Source organism: Gossypium arboreum, chromosome 5, assembly GCF_025698485.1.
Source record: "Gossypium arboreum isolate Shixiya-1 chromosome 5, ASM2569848v2, whole genome shotgun sequence".
NCBI classification, from domain to species: Eukaryota; Viridiplantae; Streptophyta; class Magnoliopsida; order Malvales; family Malvaceae; genus Gossypium; species Gossypium arboreum.
Window position 1 is genome coordinate 85,777,084 of NC_069074.1, and position 15,676 is coordinate 85,792,759.

At 31.1% G+C, this 15,676-nt stretch overlaps 1 protein-coding gene across 1 annotated transcript; it reads right to left on the bottom strand.

The window, feature by feature from the left end:
• Positions 1–4,544: 4,544 nt before the first annotated feature.
• LOC108458468 (dynamin-related protein 5A-like) lies at positions 4,545–11,520 on the bottom strand. The gene is made up of 8 exons (XM_017757883.2): positions 11,150–11,520; positions 10,475–10,666; positions 10,154–10,360; positions 7,602–8,030; positions 7,205–7,432; positions 6,907–7,102; positions 5,666–6,323; positions 4,545–5,005 (listed from the first exon to the last, which is right to left on the bottom strand). The coding sequence occupies exons 1-8, from the start codon at positions 11,477–11,479 to the stop codon at positions 4,819–4,821; spliced, it is 2,427 nt and encodes an 808-aa protein (XP_017613372.1). The 5' UTR covers positions 11,480–11,520; the 3' UTR covers positions 4,545–4,818.
• Positions 11,521–15,676: the final 4,156 nt, after the last annotated feature.

Genomic DNA, 15,676 nt, shown 5'->3' on the forward strand with positions numbered 1-15,676 from the left:
TAACTATGGAGAGAATTTTGTTCCCAAGTTAAGAGGAGTTTTTCACGCAAAATTTGTGTTTGATCTTCTCTACCTTTTTTATTCCGTTATTTTTACGAGTCAATCCCCAATAAACTGGTATCAGAGCTTGGTACGAATTTCGATGATAGTCAAGTGGAGGGAGCTGATTTCCTCAATGTTTTCTCTCTTGTTGTGAAACACACATTCGTTCATGTATCATCGCCCCTGGTTGCATTATACAACATTGATTTGAAGACTAGGAGTCTTTCGATTTCCAAGTTCGAGAACAGTTTAGGCTTGGTTAACATTCTGCAAAAATCGAGTTCGTCCCGTGACGAGGATTGGAGAAGAAGTTACAGTAAATACAAGTCAAAGTGGAGATTTGGGGGGTGTGCCTCATATTTTTGGCTGAATAGATGGTGATGTCACGACGAGAAGCTTCTAGACGTTGCGATGACAAACGACGCTGTGATGATGTGAATGGGGACGTGGCGACTTGGCAACATGTTCCCTACATAAATCGAGTTTCTTCTCCCAATTAAACTCTGATTACTTCGAGAATATTTTAGTATGATTAGACCTCCAATCTTAGCCTATTGAAAGGAGCCTTATATTCCTGTTTTAAGAGGCTAATTAAGAGGCAATTAAAGATGTAGTACCATAGGGCTTTTCTTTTGGGGGCGACAAAATGTAGTCGCAAATAAGTTTTGGTGAGAGTTTTTGTGGTAACTATAGAAAGAATTTTGTTCTCGAGTTAGGGTTTTATTTTCGAGGCTTGAGTTTGTATGTTTAATACATTTAGGTTTATTTTCTCCATATTGTACTCTCATTTGTTTACTCATTTGGTGAAAAGCCGAAGCCTCATTTGCCCGTGGTTTTTATCTTCTTCAGATAAGTTTTTCATGTAAAATTTGTATTCGATCTTCTCCACATTTCCTATTTCGTTATTTATACGGGTCGATCCCCAACGCTTAATTATTATTTAAATTATTAGAAATTACTATGTAAAACTAAAGTAATATAATTTCTTTTTTCTTTTTACTTTTTGGTTAACGAAAACATAATAGTTTAAATATAAAGTAATTCAATCTTTGATATGATAAATTGATTTAATAAAGTCTTTTAATAGAATCAAAATTTTTATTTTTACGTAAGCTAAACTTTTTATCAAGTAAATTTATTTAATCAAATATTTTAATAAAAATAAAATTATTATTTATAAAGGTGATAAATTTTTTAAAAATAATAAATATTTAAAATGATAAATTCAGTAATATATAAAGAAGAACAAATATTATATGCTCCAAACTCATGTTTATATAACATATAGGAGAGAGATTCACTTACATTATGTAAAACCAATTAATTTTACACTCTTTTATAATTATTAGATCGAAATAAATAAATGGTTGAGATTAAATTAAAACTTTTTTATTTTAGGTTAAAACATTTTATGAAACCTTTTCTCTTTTGACTTCTGAGTTTAATCTCCACCGTAAACTAATTTATTTTTTGTGCAATCATTCTCTTCTTCTCTTTCCCCAATCAAAGGTAAACTTTATTTCTCAGATTTGCTTTTAAATCTTAAGATGTTTGGCATTTTGTTCTTTCATTGAGATCCGTTCAATATTTTTGGTTAATTTCATGAATGAAGTTAAGTAAAATCTATATATATGCATGCCATGGGATGAGTATTTTCATCAAAAATATTTTGAGGAAAAACTATTTACTTCTACGTAAAGAAATATCATTAACCATAGGTTATGGATTAAGCTTTCTCTTTGTAAAAGAAAACGTTTAATAAGTATTAATTAAACTATACTTCATACTTAAATTATATTCCGTTACCCAGATTTAAAAAAAATATCTAGACTTAAAAAAATTCTCTTAATATAATCTTATTAAATTAAATTAAATCAAATCAAATCAAATTAAAACTTTTCTCTCTTTTCTACTCTCTTCCTCCCCACCATTCTTTCTTCACTTTTAGTCCACTTTTTAAACTGTTAAATAAATTTTGCACCCTTTATCTGAGTTTTTTATTATTATAAAAGTTAATTTAACATTAATTATTTTATGCAAAGTATATTAAAAGAACGAAGAAAATTATTTTAAGAAAAAATAATACATAGGTTTGGAATCGGGTGAGAAAGGAATTTATATCAAGGTTTAAAAATGGAAAAGAAATTTGCTGTCGAAAATTGGATTTGGATGAGTTTTCAATGGGTTCTTAATTTTTTTATCACCAGAGTTCTTGAGTGAAAGAACAAAAGAAATGAATATGTTTATAAGTGTTTTTTTTTTAAAGCTGAAGGAAATAATATTTAATTTTTTTTGGATTTTTTAGTTAATAATTGTGTGTATCACAAAATAATTGACTAATTTTTTTTTAACGACTGGGGTAATTTGGGTAATGTGGTATAGTTTAGGTACCACTTTGGGTAACAAAGTATAATTTAGGTACTTGTAGAGGGTTCTTTGATGAAGAGATAAAATATTATAAATAAGTGAACAAGATGTACAAAAAAAAAAGACAGAGGAAGATTGAAACAAATTCGATAGCATTGAGCGCAACAATAAGTAGTGGTTCATAAGGTGAAGAAAAAGGAAAAGTGGCTAACAATAAGTTTAAGCAAAGAAACAAGTTAAAAGAATTCCAGAGAGACTATTTTGAGAGTTCAAAATGCCAAAAATCTTTTCACTGATTGTGAAGACTCCTATTTATAATGTCTCAAGAATGAGACTAATAAAGTTGACAATTGATGAGAGTAATAAAAATAATTTTCAATTACAGTGACTTTAATGGTTAAAAGGGAATGGTGAAGGGCTTTGTTAGTGATTGTAATGGTGAACAGTGAAGAAGAGCTCACTATGTTTTCAAAAGAAGGGAGAAGCACTTAATGTTACAAGAAAAGGTTAAGAACAAACCTCTTAACTACCTTCTTATCTGATCTACCAAGTTAAGCTATCCAAAACATCCCAAAAGTGAAGATAGCCCAAAAACTCTACCATATTATGAGGTTACTTCCACTTCTACTTTGGTGAAGCGATACCATGTGAAATATCTTTCATGAAATATCTTTTGAAATGCAAGACAATAGTTATTCTTGAATAAGAGTTATTCTAGCTTGTTTGAAACAAGAGTTGCTCTCAGTATAGTTGTTCTCAATGTAGAAGTTGTTCCAACTAAGAGTTGTTTTGTGGTGATATTTTTTTGAAAGAGCTTGTTCTAAATAATGACTTTTCTAGAAGAACAAAATTTTTCTAATGAGAAGTTGTTTCAAGCAATGGTTGTTCTAAATATAGTTATTTTTGAAACATCATTATTCTAAATAAAAGTTGTTCTCAAATGACACCTACTTTAGATGACGATTGTTCTAAATTGAAGCCTTGTTCTTAACATAGTTTTTTCAGATGTAGCTATTTTCAAATGACGGTTGTTCTGAACAACAACTATTTTGAATAATTATTGTTTTTATTCTTCTAGAAGAGATAATAAATGAGACAACATTATCACTTGTTCCGAGCTTGATAACACAATTTCCTAAAACGGTAGCCAAAATCAAGTATCATTTTGTGATTTAAACCAATAAAATAAAACTAAATGAATAGTGAACATATTAAACATTTTCGTTCAAAATTATTTTAAATTATTTTATTGTTTTATTACAGTAGTTTGAAAAGTAGTAGAGGAGGCCCGATTCTCTAAGATTGACAAACTTCTCAATAGGTTAGTGTTGTCCCCAATAGGGTTTTATTCTCACACTCTACCAAGAACTTTAGTGTCAAAAGAAGCAACACGTTAACAAGGTAAGAGTGGCTCTTCGTTTACTAACACTTGAAAATCTCAACATTTTGCTTGTGGAGACTTAATCCCATGCTTATAACATATAAGGCATTAACTACACTACCACTTGCGTCTTTGTTTTTGCTCCATAAAATTGTCACCTTTTTAGGCACTTAAACTCTGATAATACCTGATGACACTATCCGATTTTGTGAATTATTTGTCTCTTCAAGGGATTTTTCAAACACTTACACAATCAAGAGAGCAATATGATTTTGCATTGATTAAATCTTGAACTCAAACTTACATTATCTCTTTTTTTTTTATTCCTTCATTAGAAAAAAAGGAGGAAATTTCTTGGTGGGTGAGTATTTTGGTTGGATTTTAAAAAAAATGATTGCAAAGTGAAAGTGGGGGACCTTGACTTTTGTGTCCTATCATTTTATCACGAAGTAAATAAATAAATTTGAAAAGAAAAAAGGGAATGATTTATCCACGGCTTACATTACATGGTTTGTAAGTCAGAGTTGCATGGCCCTCCACTATTTTACTGTCTTTGAATTACTACTCAATAATGATAATTGTGGGTAATCATCAACCTCATGAGAAAGTAAAATAAAATAAAATAGGAAATAATAAGAAACAATAATGAAATAAAAGTTAAAAAGGGATCTAGTAAAATTCCAATTGCTCAATGATTCACATGATTACAAAAGGAGGAAATTGTTGAGCCGAAAGAAAATTGGATCGACTAATCTAATTAAAGAGAACTCTATTTGATTGCCACAACAACCACAAGCCATATACAATAACAGTAGCTATTTGTTTCATAATCTAATTACCAAAGTCACTATTATAAAAGCAACGCTCATGAACACCACAAAAAAAAAAAAAACTGGTGAATACATCATACATTATCAAACATCATTAAACAAGATACAAGAATGATTGTTCTTTTTTTCACTAGATGTGAAACCCTTGTGCTTGGAACATTACTTAAAGATTGAAAGATCCAAGATCTTATGTTTTATTCAGAGTGATCGAGCAATATTTTTGAATTCAGTTAAGCAAGATTGAAGTACCTTTTGGCGATTTTGAAGGGATTGTCGTTTGTGTTGCAGTACTTCAATGGCGGCAGGAGAAACAAACATGTCCATGAATTTCTCATCATTTACAGCAAACAGATCCAACCCAAGTTCCACCACAAGCCTATCTCGGCTATACCATAAAAAGTAAAGAATTAACAAAGTTGATTAGCTCCAACCTGAAGTGATATGAAAGTACTCACTTCCCAGATAAAGATTAAAAGAAGAAAAAATGAATAGTTTCATTCAAAAGTTTGAATGGGCTTGGTAGGCGTCGGATGTGTCTAATACGAGTAAGTTCAATTTTCGGAAGATCATTACCTCATTCCTATATCTAAATGTGTTAAATAGAAATGTTTTAGAGTGAGTGTGAGTCATTAGTAAGATACGAGCATGCTCAATTTTTCCATGACTTTTAAAAAGATTATAACCTAATTCCTATGTTCAAATATGTATCAAATAAAAATACTTTAGCAAAAATGAATATGAAGCCCTATGTAATGCAGGACAAAACACACCCAACTTTGTAGTTTTGGTTTAACTACAGGTGCTCTCATTCGTTTTACGGTACGAGACTTGTCCTAAGCAAATAAAGCCCTCCCAGCAATGTAACCCAAAATTCGAACTTGGTTCAAATGACTGGACAAGAAATCCACTTCCATTTCTTTCAACTTGTTGGTAGAACACACCCCCCTCACATGAAGGAGAAACTGTCCCATGGATTATACTGAATCCGGTCTTATGGTGGTTCTACTTTCATAAAGTGTATGAAAATAGAGATTAAAGAACTTACCATGGGGTCAAAAATCCAGAGTTAAGAGTTGATGTCACACTGCGCTCGACAAGAACTTCACGTATCCGTGCAAAATGTTGTGCTGCTAATGAGCAGATTTCTGTGTAAGCTGATCTTGAACCACAATCTCCATTACCAAATAAAAGACTACCGCCATTATGAACTTTCATCAATTGTTCAGGATTTCTATTGCCTATTCTTGCAATACGTTTTCTTGGTCCAACATCAACTTTTACTCCATCACAGGGCTGGTCAGGAGATGGGGTCTCGGGCACAGTCATTTGGCTTTCCCGGTGCACATCTCGAGCTTCCATGCCTTTCCCAGGAGTTTTTTGCCGTGCATTGTTTTCAGGAGGTATGTTCTCCTGATCCCTCATCCTCTCATCATGCGATACTTGCCCACAGTCTGATAGCTCGAACCAAATTGAACCAGCGGATGCTTGGTTATGTCTGAAATATGAGTTTGCACTTGAGCCAAAGCTTCCATGAAAGTCATTCTCATAAAAAACCTGAGAATATGGGCTTGTAACTGAATCAAGATGGTGTCTAACTAGCTGCTTGCACTGTTTAGCCAAATCCTTTATAATGCTATTGTATGCATGTCTTAAAGCTGCATGAAACCCAACATAGCCTTCCATGTCTCCAGTTTTCCTACCATCTGTGCAGTTATAAGAAATAAATAAGTAATGATTTACTAAAACGTAGTTGCAATGAATTTGGAACAATCAACATTCTAAAATCCATCCACAAAGTCATCAATAATAGGATGGTGTAACAAAAATTGTCAAGTGATCAGAGATTTAACTATCATGTGTTTTCTTTTCTATAATAAAAAACAAACCACCGTAAGTTGTCTCCATTTGCCTTTCCTCCTTAGTGGATGTATGAAGACCACGTGAAAAACGATGATGGCTAAAATATCTCATGTAATTCTGGTTTACAGTGAATTTAGACATCTCAAAAGCATAACATTTCTTCTATATTTGAAAGTTGAGAATCCTTATGGATACACCCTAACCTTATGTTATAAAGAAATCAGAAAGGAGTTAGATATGGGAGGTAAATGCTCCATACAGTTCATGAACTTTTTACAGAGTGGGATAACTAAGATTTCTCCCTGTAGATACCAACTCCTGGAAGATAAATACTCTCCAAAATTATGGTTAAAAGTTCTGTTGAAGGGGAAAATGGTTATCAACTATAGTTATGAAAAGAAAAAAGAAACTTAAAGAGCTTCTTACATTCTGATTCCCGGCTGCGGTTCCTCTCTATAGCAATGTCAAAAAGATTGCCTAAAACAAAAGCAAGCCGATCACAAGCCGTGTCAAGGAGAGGAGCAAGCCATGAACGAGCAGCAGTACGTGCAATTTCTGCAGCAGCCTCTGCTACTCCTCTGCCCCCACCACGACCAGCATGTGCAAGTAAGATATTCGCCACCTGTTTCAGGAAAAAAAATCTATTTACTACTTCATTCACTATCAAAATCAAATGCTCAACCATGACATTCTTGGGGCCAAATTTCATAGTTAAAGTATCTACCTTCTCTCTTGAAACTGGGGGACATTCAATGGAATATGCAGCGCAGCGGAATTCATGCATTACCCTTTCAAAAGCAGCTCCACCATAAAGACGAAGAATAGCATTAGCAGGTTTTATATCAACGGTGACACCTGGCCAACTCCCTATCCCACTCTCTGATCTTTCCTCCTCTGTTGTTTTCCCCCACTGCTCTGGGGCAGGATCAGCTGCTCCATCAATCAAAACTCCCTTAAGCAACAAAAAAATAGTCAAACAAAAGGCTTTTTGACAGAAGCAACAGTTGAGTTCTAAAACAATCAGTTGGGGCATGATGAATTCTCAAACCCAAGTCTGAGCAAATAATTATGAGACGGTTTATCTGCAACAAATGAAAACCTGTGTGATAGAGATGTCTCACCACATGATTGCTGATAGAAGCTGCATGCATCATGGCTGATTTTCGAAGATGAGAAACATCAGAAGTTGCTTGTATTTTGGAGTCCAATCTCTCCAACTCAATGTTGACTTCACTGCAACGTTGTTCAAGCAATGCCAGTGTCGCTGGAGCAGCTTCTTTGTATCTCTTTTGAAGTTCTGATTCTAAATACTCCCTTAGTGAACAAAAACCAATATAAGGTTTGAACTTTTCTTCATCGTAACCTCCCTTGATCCCATCATGCAGATAACCTAAAACTTCAGAATCCACTTGGGATATTTGTCTACGGAATTCATCATTTGAAACAGTGCTCCTATCCTTCGGCAATGCTACAAAAAATGGCCGAGTAGTTTCTCCAAGATAACCACTTGCACTCAAATAACGATCCACTTCCCATCTGTCACTAAACTCCTGCATTAAATTTAATTGAATTACCACAATCAAAGTCCTCAGAAGTTACGCGCATATATCAAGCAACAAGTAAGGCTTATTTTTCCCTATAACATCCTCGAAAATCCTTTAGTAGTAGTCAAAATTTTCAAAATAAATAAAATGTGATTTATAAGATCAAGTGGAAAAATGTTAGGAGACCCGGGAAATTTTAAAAACTGATGTAATGAAAAATATTAATCCAGAGTATAGATTAAAATGTAAAGTTTTATAAAATGTTGGGGCCAAAGTAAATAGTTAACAGTAGCAAAGGATTAAATTGAATTAGTGGTGAAATTAGTGAAAAATGGAGAATAATTTTACTAAGAGTTGGTGGGTAATGATAATAGATAGATTTTTTTAGTTATAATATTTTATTTTTATCATCACTATTATTATATAATTGAATTATTTTATTTTATTTTATTAAATATTAGTGATATTTTAGAAGATAGAGAAAATTTCCAACTTTTATCCATACACATTACCACCATTGGAGAGAAAAAAACTATCAAATTTAGCTACAACCTAGCAAGTTTAGATTTTAGATAGTGAGTTCATGTTTGAAGAGAGAAATTTTAGATTATGTGAAAATTAATATTTTAAGAGAAAGACAAGAAAGAAGCTATAAGTAACTTAGCCAATAGAAAACAAGTAGACAAACTAGAAAGAAGTATAATTTAGCTAAATTAGTAAATACTTTATATTTATTTTTACCTAATTAGATTTTTGAAAATAATAAATTAATGAACATGTTAAAAATGTGAAAAATTCAAGAAAGTGATAAATGATTGTGATTATTATTAATGTGATTAAATGGGCAAAGAAAGGACTAAATTTTTAAAATAATAAATTAATGAACATGTTAATAAATGTGAAAAATTCAAGAAAGTGATAAATGATTGTGATTATTGTTAATGTGATTAAATAGGCAAAGAAAGGACTAAATTATAAAATGTTGAAAACTTATATTTGATTATGAAATTATAAAACTTAATTGTGCTTATGATGAATATTGATTCTATAATAATGTTAAAACTCTTGTAGACAAATTTTGATCTTGTAGGATATAGTGGTTCATTGATAAGTGAATGATGAAAGCATGTTAAGTGAAAATTAGTTGATTAACTTTATTGCTGCTGTGTACTTTATCTTTGGTTTAATTATTGTAATAAAGATAAATATGTTTATTTATTTATTAAATTAATTAATTAAATTAAATGGTAAATTTTGAATTATTAAGTACTTACTAAGTTTTCCCAAATTTAGTACGTTTATTTTAAATGCGTAGTTTAGTAAAAATCACTAAGGTAAAATTTGAAGGGTATAGAACTTAGATTTTGGTAATATAATGGAATTGAACAACTTAGATTTTGGTAATGTGATTTTGTGCCTTGGGATGATTTTTTTAGATGGATATACACGTGTTATATGAAGTCTTTGGATGATAATTTGACAAATTTTGAATCCTAAAAATATTTAAAAATGTTATGGAATGATTGATGATAATATAGACTTAGTTTTATATACTTCAAACATGTTTTGGGTAATTTACCCTCAATGTCACAACATTTGAAATTAGTGTGGCAACATCAAATGAGATTAGAGTCCTTTCATCTTTAGTGTGGTGACACTATTTTTCAATGATGAGGCATGGATCCTATTTATCCTATTTTGACTTGAATAAGTTTTAAATGATTCTAATGACTTAAATTAAAATGAATCTATTTATGTTAAAATAAAATTTTAAAATTGATGTTCGAGTTAAGCAGTCTTAGTGTCCAAATGCGACATCATCTGCTCGATATATATCAGTTCATTCCTAGTGAAATATGTTACAGATGTATATTCAGACATAAGTATAGGATAATGGGTATATGAGGCTCAAGAGACCATCTAAATGCATGAAAAAAAGCTTGAAAACAAGTTGAATATGCCCGTATTGAACACATTCCCCGTATTGGACACTTACACCTAAGTACAAGTAACATTGGTTTTTACATCCCTAATATTATGAGTACTATGTCAACGTAGTGTGAATGTGTCAGCTCAATGTTATATCTCAAAGATGACAAAGCCAAAAAGTAAAGAAACAGAATCTGTACCTTAAGTCTGTTATCAAACTTGGAGACCACAATTACTGTCCTTCTAAAGGTTGGATCAATTTCCCTAATTGAGTCCAACCATAATGATGAGCACCATTCCACACTACTCTGCTGAAGGAACAACAGAATACGATGGGGAGGACTAGCTAATGACTTCACCATGGATAGGATCTCCTGTGGAGTATTCTCTGGTTCTCCCTTCTTCGCCTGCCAAAAAATTTCCAACCATAAAATATGATTCATAAATAAGATCATTTTACTACAAAGATTTCAATCAATCCAAATCTGAATTTTCCTTTTTCAGATGAATCAGCAAGCTACCTTCAGAACAAATCCTGGGGTATCAATGATGGTGAGGTTAGGACAGTGTGCAAATTCAGCTCTCATTACAATTGGCTTAGGAGAAACAGAAGTTTTAGTCTTTTTCAGAAGTGCCTCGGTTCTTGATTTTATGACATCCGCAATTGTTGATGCTGAAACAACTGGACTTCCATATTCTTCAGAATCTTCTTCCTGTTTTCAATTGTCAATTTTAAGTATCAACGGAAAAGAAGACAATGCAAACATAGGATGCTGCTCAAATGGAGCATTTACTCAATGAAGACCCAGATGTTACAGAAAAAACTTTTTTCTAGCAAACATTAACCCTATAGTTTAAGATTATTCAGATCTAAAACAAAATAAATCTTTGGTAAATAGTTACATTATCGATATTTTCACTAACTTTATAACAAAATTGATCCGTTTATTTTATTATAAAGAAAAAGCCTTAAATTTTTCGATCATAAATTCTAAATATTTCTTTTGATCATACAGTTTGAAATTCTCCCATCCAAAATCCAGTTATTAATTCATATAAATTAAATAAACACAGATAAAAGCCCGATTCAGCATATAACAAAATCAATACAAAACTTTAAATAGAAACATAAAAACAAACCCCCAAAAAATAAAGTCATTAAAGCAAAAGCACCCAACTCCAAAAGCAAAAACCACCTGAAAGCGACAACGAGGCTCAAGTGCAGAAGGGTCATGAACCATCTGTAAAATGAGAGGTCGACGAGTACCCATTTCAACTTCACGCACATTGAAACGGAATCCAAGCAAAGCTTCAAGGAGAGAGCTTTTGCCATCAGATTGACCGCCGAGGGCTACGATTTCCGGGATCGGCAGCTTCTCTCCGAAGGCCACTGCCATGGCTTGGAGGCGATTGTAGGCTTCGAAACGGGACCGAGATGAGGAAGAATCATCTTCTTGGTGGTGAGAGTGAGATCCTCTAGATTTGTCTACTGGGGTTTTAGTTGGAGTAGGAGTCGCCGTCGCCATTGAAGAGAAAAAATTGAGAGACGGAGGAGACGGAAAGTTGGCGCTTTAGATTTTGAATTTAAATATTCAAAATATAGACGTTGAAGAATTTTGGGCCGGGGAATTTTGGATTGGGCTGAACTTGACATGGGCTACGCTCACAGCGTTATTGGTTAAATGCTATTTGTAACAATTTTCGTTTTTTTCTTTTCGTTCTAGATTTAAGATTTTTTAAGAAAATAATAATTTTTTTTACATTAAGCACATAAATTTATAAATTAAAATATTTTTATTCATAATAAATATAATTTATATTACATTAAAGTTATCAATTTTCTCTATGAAAATTATTAGTCTTATTTTTCAAGTTTTCTTTTTTTTCTTCTTCTAAAATTAGTTATAAAAAAAAGTCTCTAAAGAAAAATTTTTGCTCGTTTTGTTCAATTTTAGACTGAAATGAAAATTTTCAATATTTAATTTTTTCTTTAAAAAAAATAAGGAATGGATTCCAATAAATCATAAATATGAATATATTGTCTATATGGGGACATGTGTCCTTCACAGTCTAATCCACCAAACGATGGTAATGTTTCTAATTAATAAAAAAGCCAGACTTGTCAAATTATTTCTTAAGAGGCTTTAATCGACCAAAAACAAGAAACCCAGATTTAAAACCCTAAAAGAAAATTCAAAACAACAAAATAAACAACGAGACTAAACCCAAATTACTCCTAAAATCTAAGAAAACCTAGCAGCTTCACTCGTCTTTCAATCCACACCTCTCATCTACCACCATCATTCCATCTTTTGTCAATCTATACCAATATCGTCCGCGATGGGTTCTTGTAGAAGTACAAATTGCCGGAGTTTCTAAATGTTTTATTCCTCTGACCTATTTAATATTTAATATTTTAAATATGTTTGATAATAATTCTTTTTACTTAGTATAATTTTTTAACAAAAAAGTGTTGAATAAAATAAAATAAAAATAATATAAAAATGTTAAGTTGATTTTATTATATTAAAAATTGAAGTAAATTTTTATAAAATAAAATATTCAAATTAATATATTTATCTCGTAATCCAAAACTAATCAAAATAATATAAAAATTATTTAATAAAATTAAAATAAAAATATATATTATCTTTTAAAACCAATGTTTACTTTTATCAAACAACATAATTTACCAATTTACCAAACAATTTTTAATATAAATTTAGCACTTACATAATTTAGTAGTAAAAATTCAGCACTTAATTTTTCAATTAATCAAACACAACTTTAATTATCAAGTACTTAAACTCATTTAAGCTTAAATTTTTAGCATGAACACATCCAAAACAAATGATACATATTTGTTTAATAAAAATCCAAAAGAGGCTCAAGTTCGTCATTTAACTTTACAATTGCTTGACTAATCTAAGCTTTGTATACATTCCAATAATCCAATGCAAATGGTATTTCAACACTTGAATTATAACCTTAATAGCTTGTTGGATAATGCAACACTTCCAAGCCAACACCATTCATTACATCTCAATAAGTTCAAACTTATATGTTTTAAACAACTAATGTTTATTTGTAATTAAAGTGCGGCGAGCTGAATGTGTTTTATTTGCAATTATCAAAAAACACGTCTAGCTGAGTATGTTTTTATACTCTCTCTTTAGAAACGATCTATTTTTCTAAATTTCAAAAAAGTCGGCCTATTTTATTAATTAATTTTTTCGACATATTTAACTAATTTAACCTTAATTTTATTAGTACTTGTATTGTTGAATTCTTTATTAGATTAACATAATACACATAATGATTTTATTTTAGGTCTTGTTACTTTTTTCAAGAATTATTAATAATTTTTATAATAATTAATATTTTATAATTTAAAATTATGTAATTATTTAGTTACAATTTATACTATCTTACATCATATAAAAATTATGGTGTAATTACATATTATATTTTGCAATCTTGCTTTTAAGTGAAATATATCTATTTTGATGACTGGAAAAAAAATATATATATATATATATATATATATATTACATCACAATTGAAATTTTTATACAAGTATTATATTTATCTTTATTCTTAAATTATAAATAATATAATAATTAAATTAATATTTCAATTTCTTACTTCTATCAAATAATGATTATAATTTATTTTCTATAAAAGAATATGAATTTATCTGTTGATTATTATTATTTTATTCAAAGAGATTGATTACTTTTGGGTGTATCTTTTGTTTACTTCACTTTTTTGTAAGTCCTGTAAGTAATACATGACATCACATATACTAACAAGCGGTGCTTATTTGGCTATCATGTTATATTTGTTGACAAAAGGAATAATAGATAGTGAATATTTTTCATATGCGGAGTAGAGAGGTTTATAAGTTGGGTTTGGTCCTAATAGAATTTTAGATTGAATTGTTAGGTTTGGTTCAGAAAATGGGTTTAAATTTTTGTTTAAGTTTAATATGAATAAAATGTTAAAATTTGGATTTGGCCTAGCCCTTATTAATTTTTATATAAAAATTTTAAAATATAATACATCAAATATACTAAAAATATTAAAATAAATATTTTTCAACAAAATGAAAATAAATTTAAAAAAGTCTTTATACTTAAATAACATTAACATAAGTGTAACTTAATAAGCAAATGTCTCTAAAATAATAGCACAATTAACAATAAAACAATTGTTATATTGTAATTCCCCCTACCCGTATCCGTCGCCAGAATAGAGTAAGAGGCATTACCGAGAACTACGAAACACTTACAGATAATTTAATATATTTTTATAACAACTTGTCTAGATTTCATGCTATTTCATATTTAAGTTTTATTCACCAAAGTATTTGAAATATTATCTTTATGTAAATAGCACACATGAGGTACATAATTCCATAATTATGAATGAACACATTTATCAAACATATTCCACATTCATATATCAATGTCTCATGTATCCATATATCAATAACCGTCATTTTTCTTATTTTTCAGATAATTATGTGTAACCATTCATAAGCATGCAATTCATTGTTTCTTCCTGTCCATCACAATTTCAAATGACAAATTCATGTGAATGAGCTCAACCTCATTAGGTGTTTAAATTCTGTCACTTTGATTCACATTGTACAAACCCATTTTGACCCGGGCTAGCCCAACTAACCCCAAATACCCACTATTCCTAGCCCAAATAACATTACAGCCCAATACATTAAAAAGAAATCAGAAAAAGAAACCTAAAAAAAACCCTAGCCGCCTCTGACCCCTGTCCCATCGCCTCATGCCAGTCGGCCACCCACTCCACCGCCCCAGTTAGTGCCTCCACTTGCACCTGTAGAGAAGAGAAATAAATCATTAGCAATATCAAGTGGAAAAATGGATATAAAAGCCATTATCAATCCAATGTAAAGGGAGTTTTTTTAATCAATAGAAAGCAATAGATTTTCAACAAAAAAAAGAAAATAGAGTCACAAAAAACAAGATTCAAATACATCAATAACAAATAGGAGACGAAGAGAAAAAAGAAAAAGTTCAAACGTGTTAAGGTCGTTGTTTTTTTCCTTCTTTTTTCGAAACTGTTTATACATACATATCTTTTGATCTTTTTTTTTAACTATTTTCATACAAATATATATTAAAAAATAAAAAATAAAAAAATACCTTTTTTAATTTTCGGCCACAGTGCACGGTGGTCGGCGAAGGTGGCCGGCGGTGGGCGACAGTGGCGGTCGAAGCTAGACCCATGGCCGAAATGAGAGCTAAGAGAGAGGGGGAGAGAGAGCTTTTCATTTTTTTTTTTTTGAAGAGGAATGAATTTTTTTTTAGAAAACTTGACTTATATAGGGGATCAAAACGACGTAGTTTTAGCCTAAGCTCATAAGCCTTAAAACGACGTCGTTTTGCCCTGGATCGGTTCGGGTCGACCCGACCCTACCCACTCAGGATCCGCGTGTTTTTGCTCTTAGGGGCTAATTGCGCGCGGTCCTTCCGCTTTTTCTATGATTTTCAATCAGGTTTTTTTTATATTTTAATTTGGCCCTATAATTTGTTGCGCTTTCCAATTTGATCCTCAATGCTGCTGCGCGTTTTGGGTTGGATGGGGTTTATTTCGTTTTTAGTCCCTCCACTATTTGTACGCGTTGAAATAAGTCCTTTTCTCCTCTTTTTTATTTCTGATTCCCCCCAAACTCTATTTTGAAT